General features: G+C 63.2%; 2 protein-coding genes and 1 pseudogene across 2 annotated transcripts; all 3 read left to right on the top strand.

The window, feature by feature from the left end:
• The first annotated feature begins 2,361 nt into the window (after nt 1-2,361).
• NCR3 (natural cytotoxicity triggering receptor 3) lies at nt 2,362-4,884 on the top strand. Its single transcript, XM_067560241.1, has 5 exons — nt 2,362-2,635; nt 3,276-3,347; nt 3,773-4,120; nt 4,215-4,337; nt 4,811-4,884. Exons 1-5 carry the CDS (start codon nt 2,569-2,571, stop codon nt 4,882-4,884), a joined length of 684 nt encoding a protein of 227 aa, XP_067416342.1. The 5' UTR covers nt 2,362-2,568.
• Nucleotides 4,885-7,284: 2,400 nt separating this feature from the next.
• Nucleotides 7,285-9,969, top strand: LOC137161137 (antigen-presenting glycoprotein CD1d-like; annotated as a pseudogene).
• A 2,904-nt stretch (nt 9,970-12,873) lies between these two features.
• On the top strand, nt 12,874-16,684 carry NFKBIL1 (NFKB inhibitor like 1). Its single transcript, XM_067560283.1, has 5 exons — nt 12,874-13,004; nt 13,342-13,628; nt 13,912-14,024; nt 15,818-15,926; nt 16,072-16,684. Exons 2-5 carry the CDS (start codon nt 13,352-13,354, stop codon nt 16,605-16,607), a joined length of 1,035 nt encoding a protein of 344 aa, XP_067416384.1. The 5' UTR covers nt 12,874-13,004; nt 13,342-13,351; the 3' UTR covers nt 16,608-16,684.
• Nucleotides 16,685-16,736: the final 52 nt, after the last annotated feature.

Below are 16,736 nucleotides of genomic sequence, written 5' to 3'. Positions count from 1 at the left end.
GGTAACTGTTAGAGCCACAAACCAATCCGTGAGGCACCAATATTTATTCTCTCTCTCAAAGATTCCAGCTTAAACAGAATCCTGATAACAAGCGAGAAGATTAATTTTCCCTCCCGATCCGTCCATGCAGCAAAATCGCCAGAGATCCAAAAATGCTGCTGGCATCTTTACCCCCCAAAATTCTCAGTGCTCTCCCAGCAGAAGGGAGAACGCAACAGCGGCCACTTTCCCCATCATTGGGTCGGCTCCTGTTGGGTTACAGGAACGAGAGCTTGTGTGTGTCGGGCAGGTCAGCTGATCTGGCGTTCTAAGATGCACAGAAGCGCAGCAGAGACATGTCTCTTCCTGGATCGCATCTGGCCCTGTGGTAGGGTGGTCCTCGTGCTCCCGTGGGCTGAGCGCTTTTTCAGTGCGGTGGGCACAAAATGGCCACCCGGACTCCCACCAGTCTTGAGATGGCGGCCATCTCGCTTCTGCCCCGTCTTCCTTCAGGCCTCTGAAGGCCGAGCAGTGCCCTCGGCAGCCGTGGCTGGCTGCTGCTATAAGGCACTGTGCAAGTCTCTTCTCTGGGCTGCTCCCCTACCCTGGTTTTCGTCGGGGCTGAGTAGCCACGGCAACGGGCAAATCCCAGCCCTTCTCTGGCTCCTGCCACTCGCAGTTCTCCTTCCCTGTTCTCCAAAAACCCCTGCCTGGCTGGCAGGCAGCTTATATCGGCTCCCAGGCAGTGCTCAATTGGACTCAGCTGACCCTGGCCTCAGCTGGCCCTACTCAGCCTGGAGGAAACCTTGGGCAGCTGCTGGGGGAACAGGGCTTTGGCCATTCTTAGGCCAACATAGCGCCCTCCTACCACCCTGCGGTAGCCCCCGTCATGCCCCTTAGGAAACGTGGTGTCACGTCATCCAGCCAGGCCAGGCATTCAATGGGCTGAATGCTCTAAAGGGTGGTAGGGTCACCGCCCAACGGCTCAGCACAGAGATGCCGTTGAGATGCCCCAGGTTCATGGTCAACGTTCTGCCAAGAGTTGGTGTCCAACCAGTCAGGGAAGTCGACTGGCTGAACGCTTTCATTGATTGGATAACGGTGCACCGTGGAGATGACATCACAGGTCAAAGGTCACGTAGACACGGGGGAGCTGATTGGCTCCACCGTTTCCGGGGCTGTAGGTTTGCTGGTTAAGGGTGCGGATGTCACCACCCAGTGCTGAGACATGGCCCCTGTAGGGTAGGTTGCAGGGGCTGGTTACATGGGGACCTCTTGCCTGGTGCTGACACACAGCTGGCTCTGGGGTGGGGTGCACGGACTGGTTACCGGCCCGCACCGGGACACAGTGTAACAGTTCGGGACAGGAAGTGAAGGTGGATCCCGCGTGGAGCCGATACCGGTTCATGGGCGCAGGCGGAGGATGATTCTGAGGGAGAAGAGGACACGAGTGACAGGCTGACGACGGTTCGGTAAAAGAGGGGCCTTGAGTCTCGACAGAGCTCACGTCTGCAATGGGACACCTAGACGATGGAATAGATGTTAGGAGATTCCTGGGCTGACCACATCCCCCCACATCACCTGTGCCCAGCACAGTCAGCACGGTCCCCGTGCCCTTCGCCTGCTCGCCGTGGGGGGTTGGTGACGTAGCAGCGGTAGAGATTCGAGTCCCTCTCCACCAGCTCCGACAGGGTCCCCGTGGGCCCAGACCCTCTGGCTGCCCCGGGAGGATCCCCCAGTGGGTCCCAGAGGCAGCTGCTGGCTCCAGGGATGGCTGGAGGAGACCCGCTGCGAGCCAGGGGTCAGCGACACGGTCCTCAGTGGGGCTCCCCAAGTCAGGGCAGAGATCAGGGGTCGGGGGAGCGGGAGGTGACGGGGGTGCAGAGGGGAAACAGGGTGTGCGGGCTGGAGAGAGAGAGAGCGTGTTACAGACAGACAGAGGGACAGAGCTAGAGACAAATAGAGAGCGTGTTACAGACAGACGGACGGAGGGATGGCCCAACCAGAGACAGATGAATGGAGCAATGGATGGACGGATAGACAGAGGGCCCCACCTGAGACAGATGGACAGAAGGATGGATGGATGGATGGATGGAGCCACCACAGACACACAGACCAAAGGAGCTGAGACCGGATCGATCCATCCTGCCCCTTTCCAGCCTCTCCCGTCCACCTCCCGCCCAGTAAAACACCCGGTGCCAAACCTGCCCACCTCAGCCACAGCCCGGCTCTCCCTGTACGGCCCCCGGGGCTCATGGGGAGCTAACGGGTGGGGGTCTCTGTTACCACAGCTCTGAGAAGAGGGGAATCCCCCTCAGCTGTGAGCGGTCTAGGGTCCAGGACACACACGGGGGCAGGACTGATCCATGCCGGAAGGGATGTGCGTGTACACCCATGGAGACAGACATGTACGCAGGCCCCTGTCATGGTGAAAAGCACAGACACACACACACCCTCCTCCACCCTTATGCAGCCCATCTCCTAGGTGCTGACCACAAAACATTTCCACCGGCCCTTGGGGCTGACGCTTCCGGAGGATGCTGAGCTGAGCTGATCTGGCTCCGCGGCGTCGCTCAGACACTGGGGACCATGGAGCAGCTGCCAGCCCTGAGCCCCGTCCTCTGCCTCGTCCTCCTCATCCCCAGCTGGGGCGCAGGTATGTCGGCAAATCCTGGCTGGCTAGCCCGGGCATCGGTCTGTCTGCGCCCCCGTGTCCACCTGTCCGTCCGTCCCCATCCCACAGCCATCCCTAGCCACCCCCACACGTACCCACCTACCTCCTCTAACCCGTCCTTCCCTCTATCTACCCATCCACCACCATCCCTCCACAGCCTCCATCCATCCCTCCCTCCATCGCATCTAATCTGTCCATCTGTGGTAACCCTCCGTCTGCTATCTACCCATCCGTCCTTCCCTTCGCCGTCTCTAGCCATCCATCCATGCTTCCTCTGCATCAATTCCTCCATCCATCCGTCCTTCTTGGGACAGACAGAAACCGTGCAGCCAGTGTAAACCAGAGTGGGTTTAACGCCGGATTAGCCAACTGGGGGCTGCTGTGCAGACTGGATGGTTCATTTCCGTACTGCCCGTGTAATGTGCTGGAGGGTGTTCAGAGCTCCCCCTCTGTGCTGACCCGTGGGGAACAGAGGCTGTCACAGGCCCCAGCGATTCAGCTCGAGCTGCAGCAACTCCTGCTTTCCGCTCTGGAGGGCCCCGGTTCAATCTGCAGGTTGTTACCCAAGATGGCGGCCAGCGGGAATGCACTAAAATCCTCTTGTCTTTTCATTCCAACGAAGCTGCTGCAGAAATTCCAGCCGGCTGCAGGAGAGCAGAGATCCGAAATGCAGGATCATCCACCCAGACACCAGGTGAGTTTGCCGGGAACTCAGGGCGGGGGCTCTCGATAAAGTGAACAAATTACTGGATTTATCCGGCAGCGGGGATGGCAGCAACTCCCTGGGGATAGACGGGCCAAGGTGGATCTAGGGAGGGACAGAAATGGAGGATGGCTGGACAGACAGGGATGTAGGAAGGAAAGGTTGGATGGATTCACAGGTGGATAAATGGGTCTAGGAGTGGAGAGTAGATGGCTGGATCTCGGTTCAGAGCATGAATTGAGGAATGAAGGTGAATGCAGGAACAGAGGCAGATACTGCTACAGAGCTGGAGAGAGGCGGAAAGATCAGCTGCACACACAGGACTATGGTGGCGGATCCTCTCTAACGGCCAGGATGGGTCTATCCAGTCGCACGGTGCTGCCCGGTGCATGACGCAGGTTCTCTCTCTTCCCTAGATGGTCTGAGAGTTTCCCAGCAGCCCAGGTCCCTCAACGCGACAGCCGGGGACAACCTGACCCTGACTTGCACCTTTCAGTATAAAAAGGGCATCAAAGCTAAAGCGGTTTGGCTCAGGGGATCTGGAGAGGACGTGGTGCTGGATTCTAACCACCCCTTCTACCGGGGGCGGCTCCATGTGTCCAGTCTGGATGAGATCACACAGGGGAAGGTGACGCTGACGCTGTCTGAGCTGGAGGAGCGGGACTCTGGCCTCTATCTGTGCTGCATCGAAATCTACACTAAGGGGACAGGGACGGGAGAAGGCACCGAGCTGAGAGTGACGCAGGGGAAGCCGAGTGCGACTGGTGAGCCAAGGGGACGGGGAATGGGACACGGGGCCTTTCCCATCTGGGAGGTGTCAGCCCAGGAATCTCCTACCCCCTCCTTTGCTTTGTCTAGGTGTCCCGAGGAGACTGGAGCTCTGTCCGGATTACAGGCCCCTCTTTTACCGAGCCGTCGTCAGCCTGTTGCTCGTCATTCTCTGCTCCCTGGGAATCATCCTCAGTCTGCAGCCTTGGAACGGTACCGACTCCACGCGGGATCCGCCTTCACTTCCTGTCCCGAACTATTGCATGGCATCCCTGTGCCGGCTGGTCACCCGCCCCCCACGCCGCACCCCAGAGCCAGCTGTGCCCCAGCACCGGGCAAGCGGGTCGCCATGTAACCATTGCCTGCACCCACCCCAGAGAGGCCAGGTCACCGCGCTGGGTGAAGTGTCCCCGCATAACCAGCCCCCGTGCCCCACACTAGAAGTGGCCGCATCTCCGCCTGCGTGAGGGGTCCTTGTATAACCAGCTTCTCTGCCCCACCCCCCCCCGAGATGCCACATCTCAGCGCCAGGTGAGGGATCCCCATATAAACAGCCCTGTGTCCCACCCCAGAGGTGGCTGCATTTCATCCTGGGGGATTCAGTCTCTGTCTCTGTATTTATAGGGCTCCGTCCCCGTAGCATTTCCCCCCAGGATGTTCAGTGACGCACTCGTTCTGTTTCCCAGGTGTCCCCGTGAGTCCCGCGGTGGGGGCTGGCTCGGAGCCGCCCCAGGCACGGGGGAAGGTGACTCTGATTTAGCTGCTGACCGAGGGCCGGTCACCTGCAGGATTTCCCAGCTCTGGGTTCAGAAGCCGTCAGACCTCGCTGGACTCGGAGCCACCTGCCGGGGTCTCCCGCCAAACCGGGGCTTCTCCGCTCACGTCTGCTCGTCGCTGTGGGTCGCGCGGCCCCGGGAAGCGAGCGGAAGGGGCAGCGTAGCTATAGCGGGAGCTGCTTTGAGTGTTGGGATGCTGGGTGTGGGTCTGTCTGGAGAGGGAAATGTACCCCCTGGGGGGCTGCTGGCGTGGGCCTTGTACAGAGATGTATGGGGCCAGACCCCCCCGGTGGGAATCAGCCACGGCTCTCTCGGAATAAATGGGGCCGAACCCCCAGCTCCTCTGATCCAGCTGGGATCTGCCCCCGTGTTTTCCCTTCGCGTCGTTAGAAACGGTTCGATCCAATCAAAGGTGTGGTGTGGCTGCTGACGCCTGGCTGGAGGGTGACACCTCGGTGCTCAGCCTGTACGTCCACGGGGAGGGGAGTGCTGGGTTAGATCTGGGAGCTCCTCTCCCCAGCTATGGGATGGGAGTGGGGTCTACTGGTTAGAGCGGGGGGGTGCTGGGAGCCAGGACTCCTGGGTTCTTTTCCCTGTGCAGAGGTTTCTCTGCACCCTTGCAGGCTGGATGCCTTTCCTGGCAGTGAAAGCCGCGCGCCTGGCACCTGCTTCCGGCTGGAGGGACGGGCACCAGGCTGCATTGTTTGTGTGTCACCCGCGGTCCCGACTCCAACGTTTCGGGCGCTGATGGTAAATTGCCCCCGCCGGCCTCCCGGCCCCACCACCTGCTGCCTTTGCAAAACCTGCGGCCTCCCCCAGTGCTGAATTTCCTGTTTCTCACCACGACGCGCAGCGGCTCCAGTGAATGCAGAGCCCCGAGCAACTCGGCGCACTCCAGCCTGCCACAGAAACTGTGGAGCCCCCTCCCCCGCCCTGCCAGCCGCTGCGCAGACCTGAGCTGAACCAGGCCCAGGGGTGCTGGACTCCTGGGTTCTGGCCCCAGCTCGGGGAGGGGAGTGGGGTTTAGTGGTTGGAGCAGTGGGGCTGGGAGTCAGGACCCCTGGGTTCTTTTCCCAGGCTGTGGCGGTGGGGGCAGGGGAGATGCACACAGAAGAATGAGCTCTGCTCACCCCAGAAGCTGGTGCACAGTCAGGAGAGGGTTGGGTGATGAAGACTATATTTGTGTATTACAGCAGCTTTTAGCACAGGAAGAAATGCGTCCGTTGTCATGGGCTTTCAAGCTCTGGGGCTGGCAGAGGGGCAGGAGATACGTTGTGTGCCCCAGGTTTTGACTGGAGTCCATTCTGGAGGCGGTGCTGCTCCCCGGTGCCGGGATGGGTGCGTTAGCCGGGAATCCCAGGCGAAGGGACTTCCTGCATGCTGTTGGTCACCATCTCGGTCCCAGGACTGGCGCCTGTGGGTGTGAAGTCAGAAGGTTACGCTCAGCAGACGCCCACAGTCCACGGCTCCGCTCTGCCGGCTTCTGAACCCACAGCTGGGAAAAATCCCGCAGATGACCGGCCCCCCATGAGCGACTAAATCAGAGTCACCTCCCCAGGTGCCTGGGGTGGCTCTGAGCCAGCCCCCACCGCGGGACCCATGGGGACACCTGGGAAACAGAACGGGACACCTGGGGCCATTGGGATGGGGGCAGGGAGCGGGAGGGGGGCCAGGCAGGGAGAGGGAGGGGCCATTGGGATGGAGGGGCGAGGGGTCAGCTAGGAGGGGCAGCTGGGGGGGCAGTTAGGGAGGGCTTCCCCATCCCTTCTGCTCCCCCGTTTCCCCCATCACTCAAGTTCTGCCCGGCTGTTCCCGCGCCCCTGCCCACAGGGGAAGCCAGGCCCAGCCCTGCGGGACCGGACCCCCAGCGTGGGGCGCATGGGGGCAGCTTTGCCCTCCCCTCCCCCTCACCTGCCCCCCGCGCCAGGCCAGGTTTGGGGGCAGCGCCCGGGCAGAGGGCACGGCCGTGATTTTAGGGCCACCCCCTGCAAATGCCTCCGGTCCCGGCCCCATTTGCTTGGGGGTGAATCTGGCCCTGGCAGTCGGGGCTGGCCCCATGGCGGCGCCGGGGGGGGGCTGTGCTGGAGGGAGCGGGGCAGAGAGTCCAGTGGGGGACTCTCCCCTGGCAGCAGGGGCTGGCCCCACGGCTCCAGGGGGGCTGCGATGGGCACGGTGGTTCCCCCATCTGGAGGAGACGGGGGCGGGGTGGGGGGGGCGTCTCGCACACGCCCAGCCTGGCACGGGGCCTGGTGGTGAACGTGCAGACGGGTACCCCACCGGCTGTGCCGCCTCCGCTCCCCGTCCAGCTCTGCCCTGATTGGCTCTGGGGCTGGCACCTGCGGGCACAGAGAGACGCGGGAGAAGCTGGCGGAGGGGGCGTGTGAACCTGCGGGGGGGGGAGGTTCCCAGACGCCAGCCTGAGCCCGGGTCCCCTGCTCCCTGCCAGGATGCAGCTGCTGCTGCTCTCCTGGGCGCCGTGGGCCCTGGCCGGTAAGCGGGGACCCCCCACCGGGGGGGGTGAGGATGGTGCAATGCCAGGGCCAGGGCGGGGCAGCTCGTCCCCCTCGCTGGGGGTGCTGGAGGAAGGGGAAGGCGGGGCAGGGGGCAGCAGCCGGACCCCCCCTAATCGGGGGGGGGGCGTGAACGAGACAGAGACTCATGAATCTCTCCTCCTCCCCCCCCCCCCGCTTTGCCCTCGGCTCCTTTCCTCCCCTCTCCGCCAGCCTCTCCTCCTCCGCCCCCGGCCTCCCTCACCCTCCAGGTCCTGCTCACCACCGTCTTCCACAACGCCACCACGGCGGCCTCGCAGGGGGTGGCCCGCCTGGGCGACCTGGAGACCCACGCCCTGGACTCCGCCTCGGGTCGGATCCGCTTCCTCCAGCCCTGGGCCGGCCGGGGCCTGAGCCCGCAGGAGTGGCAGGACCTGGGGGCCGTGATCCGCCGCACCCTGGCCGACTTCGTCCGTCTGCTGCAGCAGGTGGCGAAGGACCAAGGGGCGAGCTGTGAGTACGGGGCTGGGGGAGTCGGGGGGGGGGGGTCCCGTCCTCTCGCCTGCCGGGGAGCTGAGAACGGACACGCTCGTGGCAGCAATGTGGTGGGTCCTCCCAGGGCGCCATGGAGCGGGGCGGTGAGACAGCCGGTCCCTGGCCCTGGGGGCTTCTGGGGCAGGGAAAAAGCCCCATTTCCCGTTCTCCGAGCCAGTCCCCCCAGCCCAGGTTGCAGCCTGGGTGCCCTAGAGGTGAAAAGCCCCGTGTCCCGTCCCCTGGCCTGGAAAAACCGACGTCCCCCAAACTCCAGCCGGGGCTGCCCCGCAACCCCATTCCCCCCCCCCCCCCGGTGACCTCCGGGGGCCCGTCTCATCCCCCCCACTTCCCACCCCCAGACCCCTTTGTCACCCAGTGGTCCGCCGGCTGTGCGCTCCAGCCCAACGGTGCGGCGAGGCGGTTCTGCGACGCCGGGCTGGACGGCCAGGACTTCGTCAGCTTCGCCGTGGAGCGGGGCGCCTGGGTCGCTCGGCGCGGGGACAGGCTGACGCGCTGCACCCAGGAGGCCCTGAACTACGACAGGGTGGTGGCCGTCACGCTGCAGTTTCTCCTGAATAACACGTGTGCCAAGGCGCTCCGAAACTTCGTCCAGGCCGGGAAAAAGGCTCTGGAGAGGCAAGGTGAGGCTGGCGACCGCGCTCCACTCACTGCTGTGCGGCCACCTCTGGGGTGGGGCGCGGGGGGCTGGTTATACAAAGATCCCTCACCTGGCACTGAGTTGCAGCCACCTCTGGGGTGAGGTGTGGGGGCTGATTATACAGTGATCTCTCACCTGGTGTCCAAATGCAGCTACCTCTGGGATGGAGCGCAGGAGCCATTTCACAGCCGCACTGCACGGCCTTTTAGGACAGGAAGTGAAGGGGGATCCCACCACCAAGGGTAACCGCAGGGGGCAGAACTGGGGTCTGGCCAGGACAGCTGGGCCGACGCCCGACCCCGGGAAATGGAGCTGGGCTCAGCTGGTGAGTCTGAGGTTCAGACTGAACCGTCCCCTCTCCCTGACCCCGTCTCTCTCTCTGCCCTGTCTCAGAGCGGCCGGTGGCCGTGGTGTTTGCCCGAGCGTCTCCCCCAGCCGGGACCCCCGCGCCGTTACTGCTGGTTTGCCGGGTCACCGGTTTCTACCCCTGGCCCATCCATGTGGCCTGGCTGCAGGACGGGGAGGAGGTGGAGCCGGGCTGGCGGCTGAACTCCACCGGGACCCTGCCCAACGCCGACCTGACCTACCAGCAGCGCAGCTCCCTGGCCGTGCAGCCGGGCGACGGGCACAGCTACGCCTGCCGCGTGGATCACAGCAGCCTGGGGGGGCCAGAGCTTGCTGATCCCGTGGGGTAGGTGCACCTCCCCACGGGGTGGGGGGCAGGGTCGTGGTTTCTGGGGGCTTCACCTGCACGTCCTGAGTGGGACTGGGGGGGGGAAAGCAGTGGGACTGGGGCTCAGGGAGGCAGAGGGGGTGGGAATGTGGGGGGCTGAGGGAACAGGGCTGGAGGGGCTGAGGGCAGTGGGGCAGGGGGGGGCAGCAGGGGCCTGCTGGGGAGGCAGAGGGAACAGGGTCCGGATTCCCGCGCCCAGTCCCAGCATGGCACCCCTGTGTTTTACAGACCGTGGCGGGCGCTGGGGCCCCGGCCTGGCCGTGGGGCTCGTCCTGGGGGTGCTGGCCATGGCCGCCGTGGCCATGGGGCTGGGGTGGCACCGATGCAGGTGAGTCCTCTCCCTCTCTGGGACTGGCAGGGGGACCGGGGGGGGCCCCATTACACCCCATAACTCGTCCCCTCTGCTCTCTCCTTCCAGGGGCTACCGGGACATTGCATCGGGGCAGCCCAGGCCCGGCGGGGACGGCGCCTCTCCTGGGGCCGCAGGCCTCGGGGCTGGATCCGCACCCGGCTCCCAGGGGCTGGTCTGACTGGGGGATCGGGGCCCTGGCTGGGGGGTGGGATTCTCCTCCCTTCGGGGTGTGCTGGGGGCCCTGTGGGATCCTGCCGGTCAGTGCCCTTCAATCAACCCAGGCAGGGGGGCTGTAGGAGCCGGGGCCGGGTGACGGCGCCTGGGGGCCGGGGTGAGGGGCTCCCCCTGGGCTGTGGGGCCGGCGTCCGTCTCTTTGTCCGGCCGCCGGGCAGCACCTGGCGCACAGGTCCCGGGTACAACTGGGTTCCTTGGCGATGAGAGCATTCCTGGCTGTGGAGGGGGAGTGGGGTCTAGGGGTTAGAGCAGGGGGGCTGCGAGCCAGGACTCCTGGGTTCTCTCCCCGGCTGTCGGAGGAGGGTGGCGACCCTGTAATAAAACCTGCTGGAGACATGCCAACAGCCGTTACATATTTGTTCCCAGCTGCCTGGCCCGGCAGGACGTCCCCTCCGGGCCCACGGGGGCCTCCCCACAGCCGCCGCTTTGAGTCAGATCAGCCGCTGGGGGGATGTCCCGGAGCACAGACGCCTGGGGCCGGAGGTCCCTGCAGATCTGCGAGAGGGCACGCAGGGCTGGGCTGGGGCAGGGAAAGGGGTAAGGCAGGAGGGGTCGCCCCAGGGGAGCGCGGGGGGGACGTGACTGTGGGTTGGAGCCGGGCAGAGCATGGGGAGTAGATGGCGACGGGGAGGGGCTGGCCCTGGATTTGCTCTGTGATGGGGTTTTACCCCCGGGGGGGGACGTCAGCCTGCCTGGCCCCTGGGCTGGCATTTTGCTCTGCCACACTTTTGCCTCGGTTTCCCCATCAGGCTCGAATCGAGCTTCGTAGAGACCAGCTAATCCCAGCCCCCGACTCCCCGTGAATCTGAGTCAGACCTTTCAAAGACAGAGCGACTGGGCCCGCTGGGTCAGTCTCTGTATTTAGCAAACCAGCGAGACCCCTCTGGGCCCTGAAAGTCTGACCGGTTTACATGGGCACAGCCTTTGTGGGCAGAAACTCCACCTCGGCGGCTGCAAAATTCCCTCGAGAACCGCTGGCCCGCAGCCATCGATGAACTCCTGACCCTGAACTTTGAGGCTGAGCCTCCAAGCCGCTTCCCCTTTCGCCTAAGCACATGAACAAGCCGTGCAATGACTTGCAGGCCAAGAGCCCAGTCACGTAGCCCTAAGAATCGAATCGGCAGGAAAACCAAAGCCGGCGGGGGGCAGGGAGGGGGGGAATTCATCCGCTCCCAACACTTGAGGCAAACCAGGGGTTGCAGGCTCCAAACCGGAGCTGATTATTTGGGAACATCGGGCTGGCAACCCGCATGCAAGGGAGATCAGATGGGGGCGGAGGGGGTTTAGGAGGGCTCGGACAGGCCGGTGTAGAAGGCAGCGCGTCGGCGAGCCACTCTGGTATTTCGAACCGGCCTCCCAAGTTCCACGTGGACTGAAAAACGGGGGCTCGAACCGGTGCAGCGTGAAATCAGCGGATTTTTTCCCCGTCTGGGGGAGGAAATGGAAAAGTGCCACCACATTAACTTTCTGGTGTTGGCCAAGCCCCGTTTTCCTTTGCCGTGCGCTGTGAGCCTGTGGAACTCATGGCCACTAGATCTGGAGACCAAGGAGGCGGCCGACGGGCATCTAAAGGAAGAGCGGGCCGTTCTCTGGATGACAAGAAGAAATCCTAAAGGAATCGGCCCAGGTGAGACCTGAGCCCTGAGCATGACCAGGTGGGGGTAATTGACGCGGCATCTGCTCCCTTGGCGCATGAGAAACACCAGCCCATCCCCGCATCACGGTGGCCATGGATGGCCAAGCATGACAGCTCCAGGGGCTGGAATTGCTCAGAGAAAACGATTTTCTTTTTGTCCAGACACAGGCAGTTTCTTTCAATGATTTCTGGGCGTGAAAAAAACTCTCCATTTTCAGCCTTTGTAGTTTTGAGCCATGCGTTGGGGTGACTCGGTCGCTTTTCCCCCCGGTTCTCGTCATTCTCCCTGGCGGTAAATTTGTTTTTCAGACACTCGGTGTCTCCCCCGGCCCCCCCACTGCAAAAAAAATAAGAGATTTTTCCTGAAAATTTGACTTTTTTTTTTGTTTTACAGGAGAATTTGTCCCATTAAAATGTCCCATTGTCCCCCTGAAAATTCCCCCCCTCCCAAGAACACAAATTGTTCTCCCGGAAAATGGAATGTTCTTTTTCTCAAAATCTTTTCTCCCCGGAAAGTTGGAATTTCATCGCCCCACCCCCGCCGTGCAAATGGGATGTTTTTTAACTGATGGGGGGGGATGGAAACAGAGAGAAGAAATCGAGGTGGGGGGAACTGAATAAAAAACACCGGGGAAAATCCACCAACAATGTGGGGAAATAATTGAAATATGGGGGAGGGGAGACATTGGACTCTGATTCCCCCACCGTGGGCGTTTGTCGTTTTCTGTGATGTTTGTCCCCCCCCCCCTTTTTTTCTCCCCTCCCCACCTACCCCCCCACCATCGTCCCTGACCGGGGGAAGGGGTTTCACCCCCTTTCTGACATTGGCGCCCCCACAACACCTCCCGGCACCGTCTAACCTGGCTCCTGTTTCCCACCCGGGCCCCATAAAGGGTTGCGCACAACTACGGGCACGTCCCTTTTTAAAGCGCGCTAGATTCCATTACCGGTTTGCTTCCGCCCTCGCTTGGACCCACTTCCGGCGTCTCTTCCCGTCGGAGAGTTAATCCCAATCTCAGGCTCCCTTTAACCCCTTCAGAACCAAACGCGCCCGGAACGTTCCCCGCCGCTCTCTGTTTCCCACACGGACCCTATAGAGCGTAGCACCAAGACTGTGGGCAGACGCCCAGTCCTGGCAGGTGGCGTGACGCTATTTCCGCTTCACTTCCGCCCTTGCTTGCCTCCCCGTCCGGTTTCCCATTCCTCCCCTGTCGCCCCCGTTTTGTTGCCAGATGAACGAGTAATCGATTAATCGGTTCCGGGTCCCCCCCCACACACACACAGATAAGTAGCCCCCCCCCCACGCTGGGGACAAGCCCCTCTCTTGCCACATCGGCCGAAAGGAAGTCACTTCCGCCCCACTTCCGCCCTTCTGCTACACTTCCGGTCCGCTCTCTTTTCCCTTCCCCCTCTGGCGTCGGACTCAGCAATCAATTAAGACGCCGCAGACCAGTGCCCCCGGACCCGGGTGCGTATCTCAGCCCCGGGGGCCGGCGGTCAGGCAAGGGGGGCCAGGGGGCTGGCTAGGGGGTGAGGACGGGGGGGGAGGGGTGCCCGGGGGTTATGGGGTTGGCTGGGGGGGGACGGGTGGTGTGGGGCAGGGGTGGGTAGGAGAGATGCTGGGGGGCAGGGGGATCTGAGGGTCAGCAGGGGGATTGTGTGGGGCAGGGATCTGGGGCTGGCAGGGGGCAGGAACGACATTGGGGAATTGGGGGTCAGCCAGGGGAAGTGGGGTGACCAGGGAGGGGGGCAGCGTCTCTGATACCAGTCCAGGTGTCTCTAACCCCGTCTCCCCCCACGCCCAGGCCCACCCCCATGGCTTCGCGGCACCAGCGCCGCCTCTGGCGCTACCTGGAGTCTGGGCGGCACCGCCGGCTGCGCTCGCTCCTCGCCCGCCACCGGGAGGCGCTGGACCTGGACCAGCCGGGGGGGCACAAGGGCCGGCCCCCCCTGCACTACGCCTGTGCCCGCCGAGATCCTGTTGCCGCCCAGATCCTGCTGGGCCATGGAGCTGACCCTGCCCTCCTGGACCGGCGAGGGGACACGGCCCTGCACCACGCTGCCCGGCAGGCCGCCCGCAAGGGCCTGAGCGGTGAGCACCGGCCCTGGCGACCCCGACCGGGGCAGAAGGAACTTGAACCAAGGCCTCACCTCTGGCTGTACTGACACCACCAGGGAGAGACAGTGGGCGCTGGGGATAGAACCCAGGCGTCCTGGCTCCCAGCCCCCGCTGCTCCAACCACTAGACTCCACTCCCCTCCCAGAGCTGGGGAGAGAACCCAGGAGTCCGGGATTGGGATCCAGGCAGGCATTCCCTCCCCCACCTCCCGGCCCCCCCAGAGGCACCATTAACCTCTCCCTTTCTCCCTCCCCAGTGTACAAAGCCCTCTTTGCCCCCCTGCAGAGCCAGTGCCCCAGAGCCATGGGGATCCGGAACCGGGCCGGGGAGACACCCAGGGACCTGCTGGGGCCTGTGAAGGAGGAGCAGGTACTGATCTGGTTTGCCAGGGGGCGCTGTGCTATGGGGAGCAGGTCGGGGGGGCTTGGTAGGAGGCACTTTCCTCCTGTAGCTGCCACAATTTGGGGGCGGGAGGTGGGGGGGGTCACGAGTCTGAAACAATTCATCTCATGGATCTGGGTCCGCTGGGAAGCAGAGCTCAAGTCTGATGCCATCAAGCCGGCTGAGGTCTTTTGCGTCTGTCTTCGTGACGCTGATTTAACGGCGACCAGACGCTCCGCACAATTCGTGTTCCCGGCCGGGCGGGAGGAACGCGGACCAAAACGGGGCGGGGACAGGCTCAAGACCCATTTGCGACGCGAGATGTCTTCGAGTGCGTCCAAAGGTCCTTCGGGAACTCGCTGAAACAATCCCGCAGCCCTTGGAAACCATCCTCAAGGATTCCCCGAGGGCAGAGTGGCCCAGAGACGGGCAAACGGGCATCTTTTTGAAAAGAGGCGCCAAGAGAAAGCGGGGAATTCCGGGCCTAATTTTGGTCTTGGAAAGATACTGGAATATTTTATCTGACGATCAGTTTGCGAGCACCGGGGGGGACAAATGGGGTGAGAAGGACCCGCCAGCCTGGATTTGTCAAGAACGAAGCACGTCGAGCCAATTTGATTTCATTCGTTCCTGGATGTGGGGTGGGGAAGCGGGCGACGTGGTGCGTCTTGATTTCTAGGAAGGCCTTTGGCGCGTGGCGTTCCCGTGCGCACGCTTGGGGAATGGGGTGTAGAGGAAACTCGGGTGCATGGCCGGCCGAAAGAGCGGCCTCAAAGAGGCGTCCTCAACGATTCGCTGCCCAACTCGGGGAACACGTCTAGTGGGTTCTTGCGGGTCCTGGGTCTGGCACGACTCAATCTGTTCGTCAACGCCACGTCAGCGAACGCTCCGAAAATTGGCGGGTGACTCCACGCTGGGAGGGGCCGAAACTCCTGGGGGGGCCGGGATTTGAATTCAAAATGACCTTGACCAACGGGAGAATTGACACGTGTGACGTCCCCCAGGGTTTCCTTCACTCTCCGGCCTGCGCGGCCCTTTACGCGGCGAGCGGCAAATTCCAGTGTGGTTGTGTTACCGGAAGTGTGCAGCCGGGTGCGATGGTGCTAGCGGCAACTGTCAGCTGAATCAGCTTTCGACAGCAGGACTGCGCGAGTTGATGGGCTGCAGTGAGAGGGATGTTTTTTAAGCGGTGCCAAGCGAAAAGGCGCAAAAGTGCAGACTTGATTACCAAAGAAATACAAAGGCTGACGTTCTGCATCGAACGGGGCAGAGTGTGTAAGCCGTGGGAGGGGCTCATCACGCTCCGCTTGGCCCGGGTTAGGCCCCGGTTCTGGGGCCACGATTTAGGAAAGGTGGGGGGCAAATTGGAGACGGTCCAGCAGAGAGCAACGGTTTAAAAAACCTGAGCTAAGAGGGAAGGCTGGAAAATGGGGCTTGTTTCGTCTGGAGAAAAGACGACCGGGGGGGACCCGATGGCGGTCTGCCAAAGCGTTCAGGGCCATGACAAAGAAGCCGGGACCCACTGGAGGGGCCCACAGGAGGCAGGACAAGACGTCACGGGCTTAATTAGCAGCAGGGGTGATTTTAGCTTGGACATGGGGACGAATTTTCTAGCTCGAGGGGGAATTCGGCTCTGGAATCGGCGCCCGGGGGAGGCGGCGGGATCTCCATGGTGGGAGGTTTAAGCCCAGGGCTGGTCGAGGCCGGCTGTGTCCTGCCTCCAGGCGTGGGGGGATGCCCTGCACTGCAGTGGTTCTCTGACACCCGGCGACTCTCCGCAGCAGCCCCTGGAGGAAGAGGGTGACGCGGAGTGGGACCAGGACCGAGCCTGGCGCCAGAAACTGCTCGGCGAATGCCATGACGAATACCAGGAGACCTGGCGCTACGAAGGTAGGGATGCCGGCATGGGGTCCTAGAGGGGAAAGGGACCTGTGCCCTGTTCCTAACCCCCCTGGGCCAGCCAGGGTCAGATCCCCCCCGGTGCTCCCTAGAGGGGAAATTCTCGCCTAACACCCCCCTCTTCTCTGCCCCACAGAGGATTTCTGCACGTCCCACCCAGACCCAGAGCCCTATGAGGAGTGGGCGGCACGGATGGCGCGGGAATACAGAAGGAAACACTGCCCGGGGGCGGGGCCGGGGCCTGCTCACGGAGCCACGCAGCCCCCCCGGCCCAGCTGCCAGCGCCCCCGCGAGGAAGAGTCTCGCCTCTACCAGGAACGTGCCCGCACCAAGAAGGAGGAGCTGCGGGAAGCCAAGCGGCGGCGCTACGGGGAGGGCTGCGCCCGCGTCTTTGCCCCAGACGCCACCCGGCCCCTGGGCTACAAGGACATCCCCTGGCCCAGCCCCAGGGGCACCGCGGCCGAGATGGCGGCCGTGGCCATGCAGGGCACGGATCCGGCGGACGTGGGCACCTACCGCCGTCAGCTCCGTCGCCAGCAGGCCCTGTGGCACCCTGACAAGTTCGCCCAGCGCTGCGGGGGGCGCCTGGCGGAGCCGGATCGGGCCCGGATCCTGGCTGCGGTCACGGCGCTGTCGCAGGAACTCAACCGATTGGCTGAAGCAGCCAAATGACCCTCCTGTGTCCCCCGCCCCCCCGTTTCTCCCCCCACCCCAATAGAGCTGTGTCAATAAACTGGTTTTTGTGTTGAGCCGGGACGCCTGGATTCTCCCCCCAGCTCTGGGAGGGGAGTGGGGCCTAGT

The sequence above is a fragment of the Emydura macquarii genome, unplaced genomic scaffold (genome assembly GCF_026122565.2).
Source record: "Emydura macquarii macquarii isolate MOO-44397 ecotype Brisbane River unplaced genomic scaffold, CSIRO-AGI_Emac_v2 contig_2249, whole genome shotgun sequence".
NCBI lineage: Eukaryota > Metazoa > Chordata > Testudines > Chelidae > Emydura > Emydura macquarii.
The sequence above is the reverse complement of the archived record's forward strand: the minus strand, read 5'-3'. Positions and strand labels throughout refer to the sequence as shown.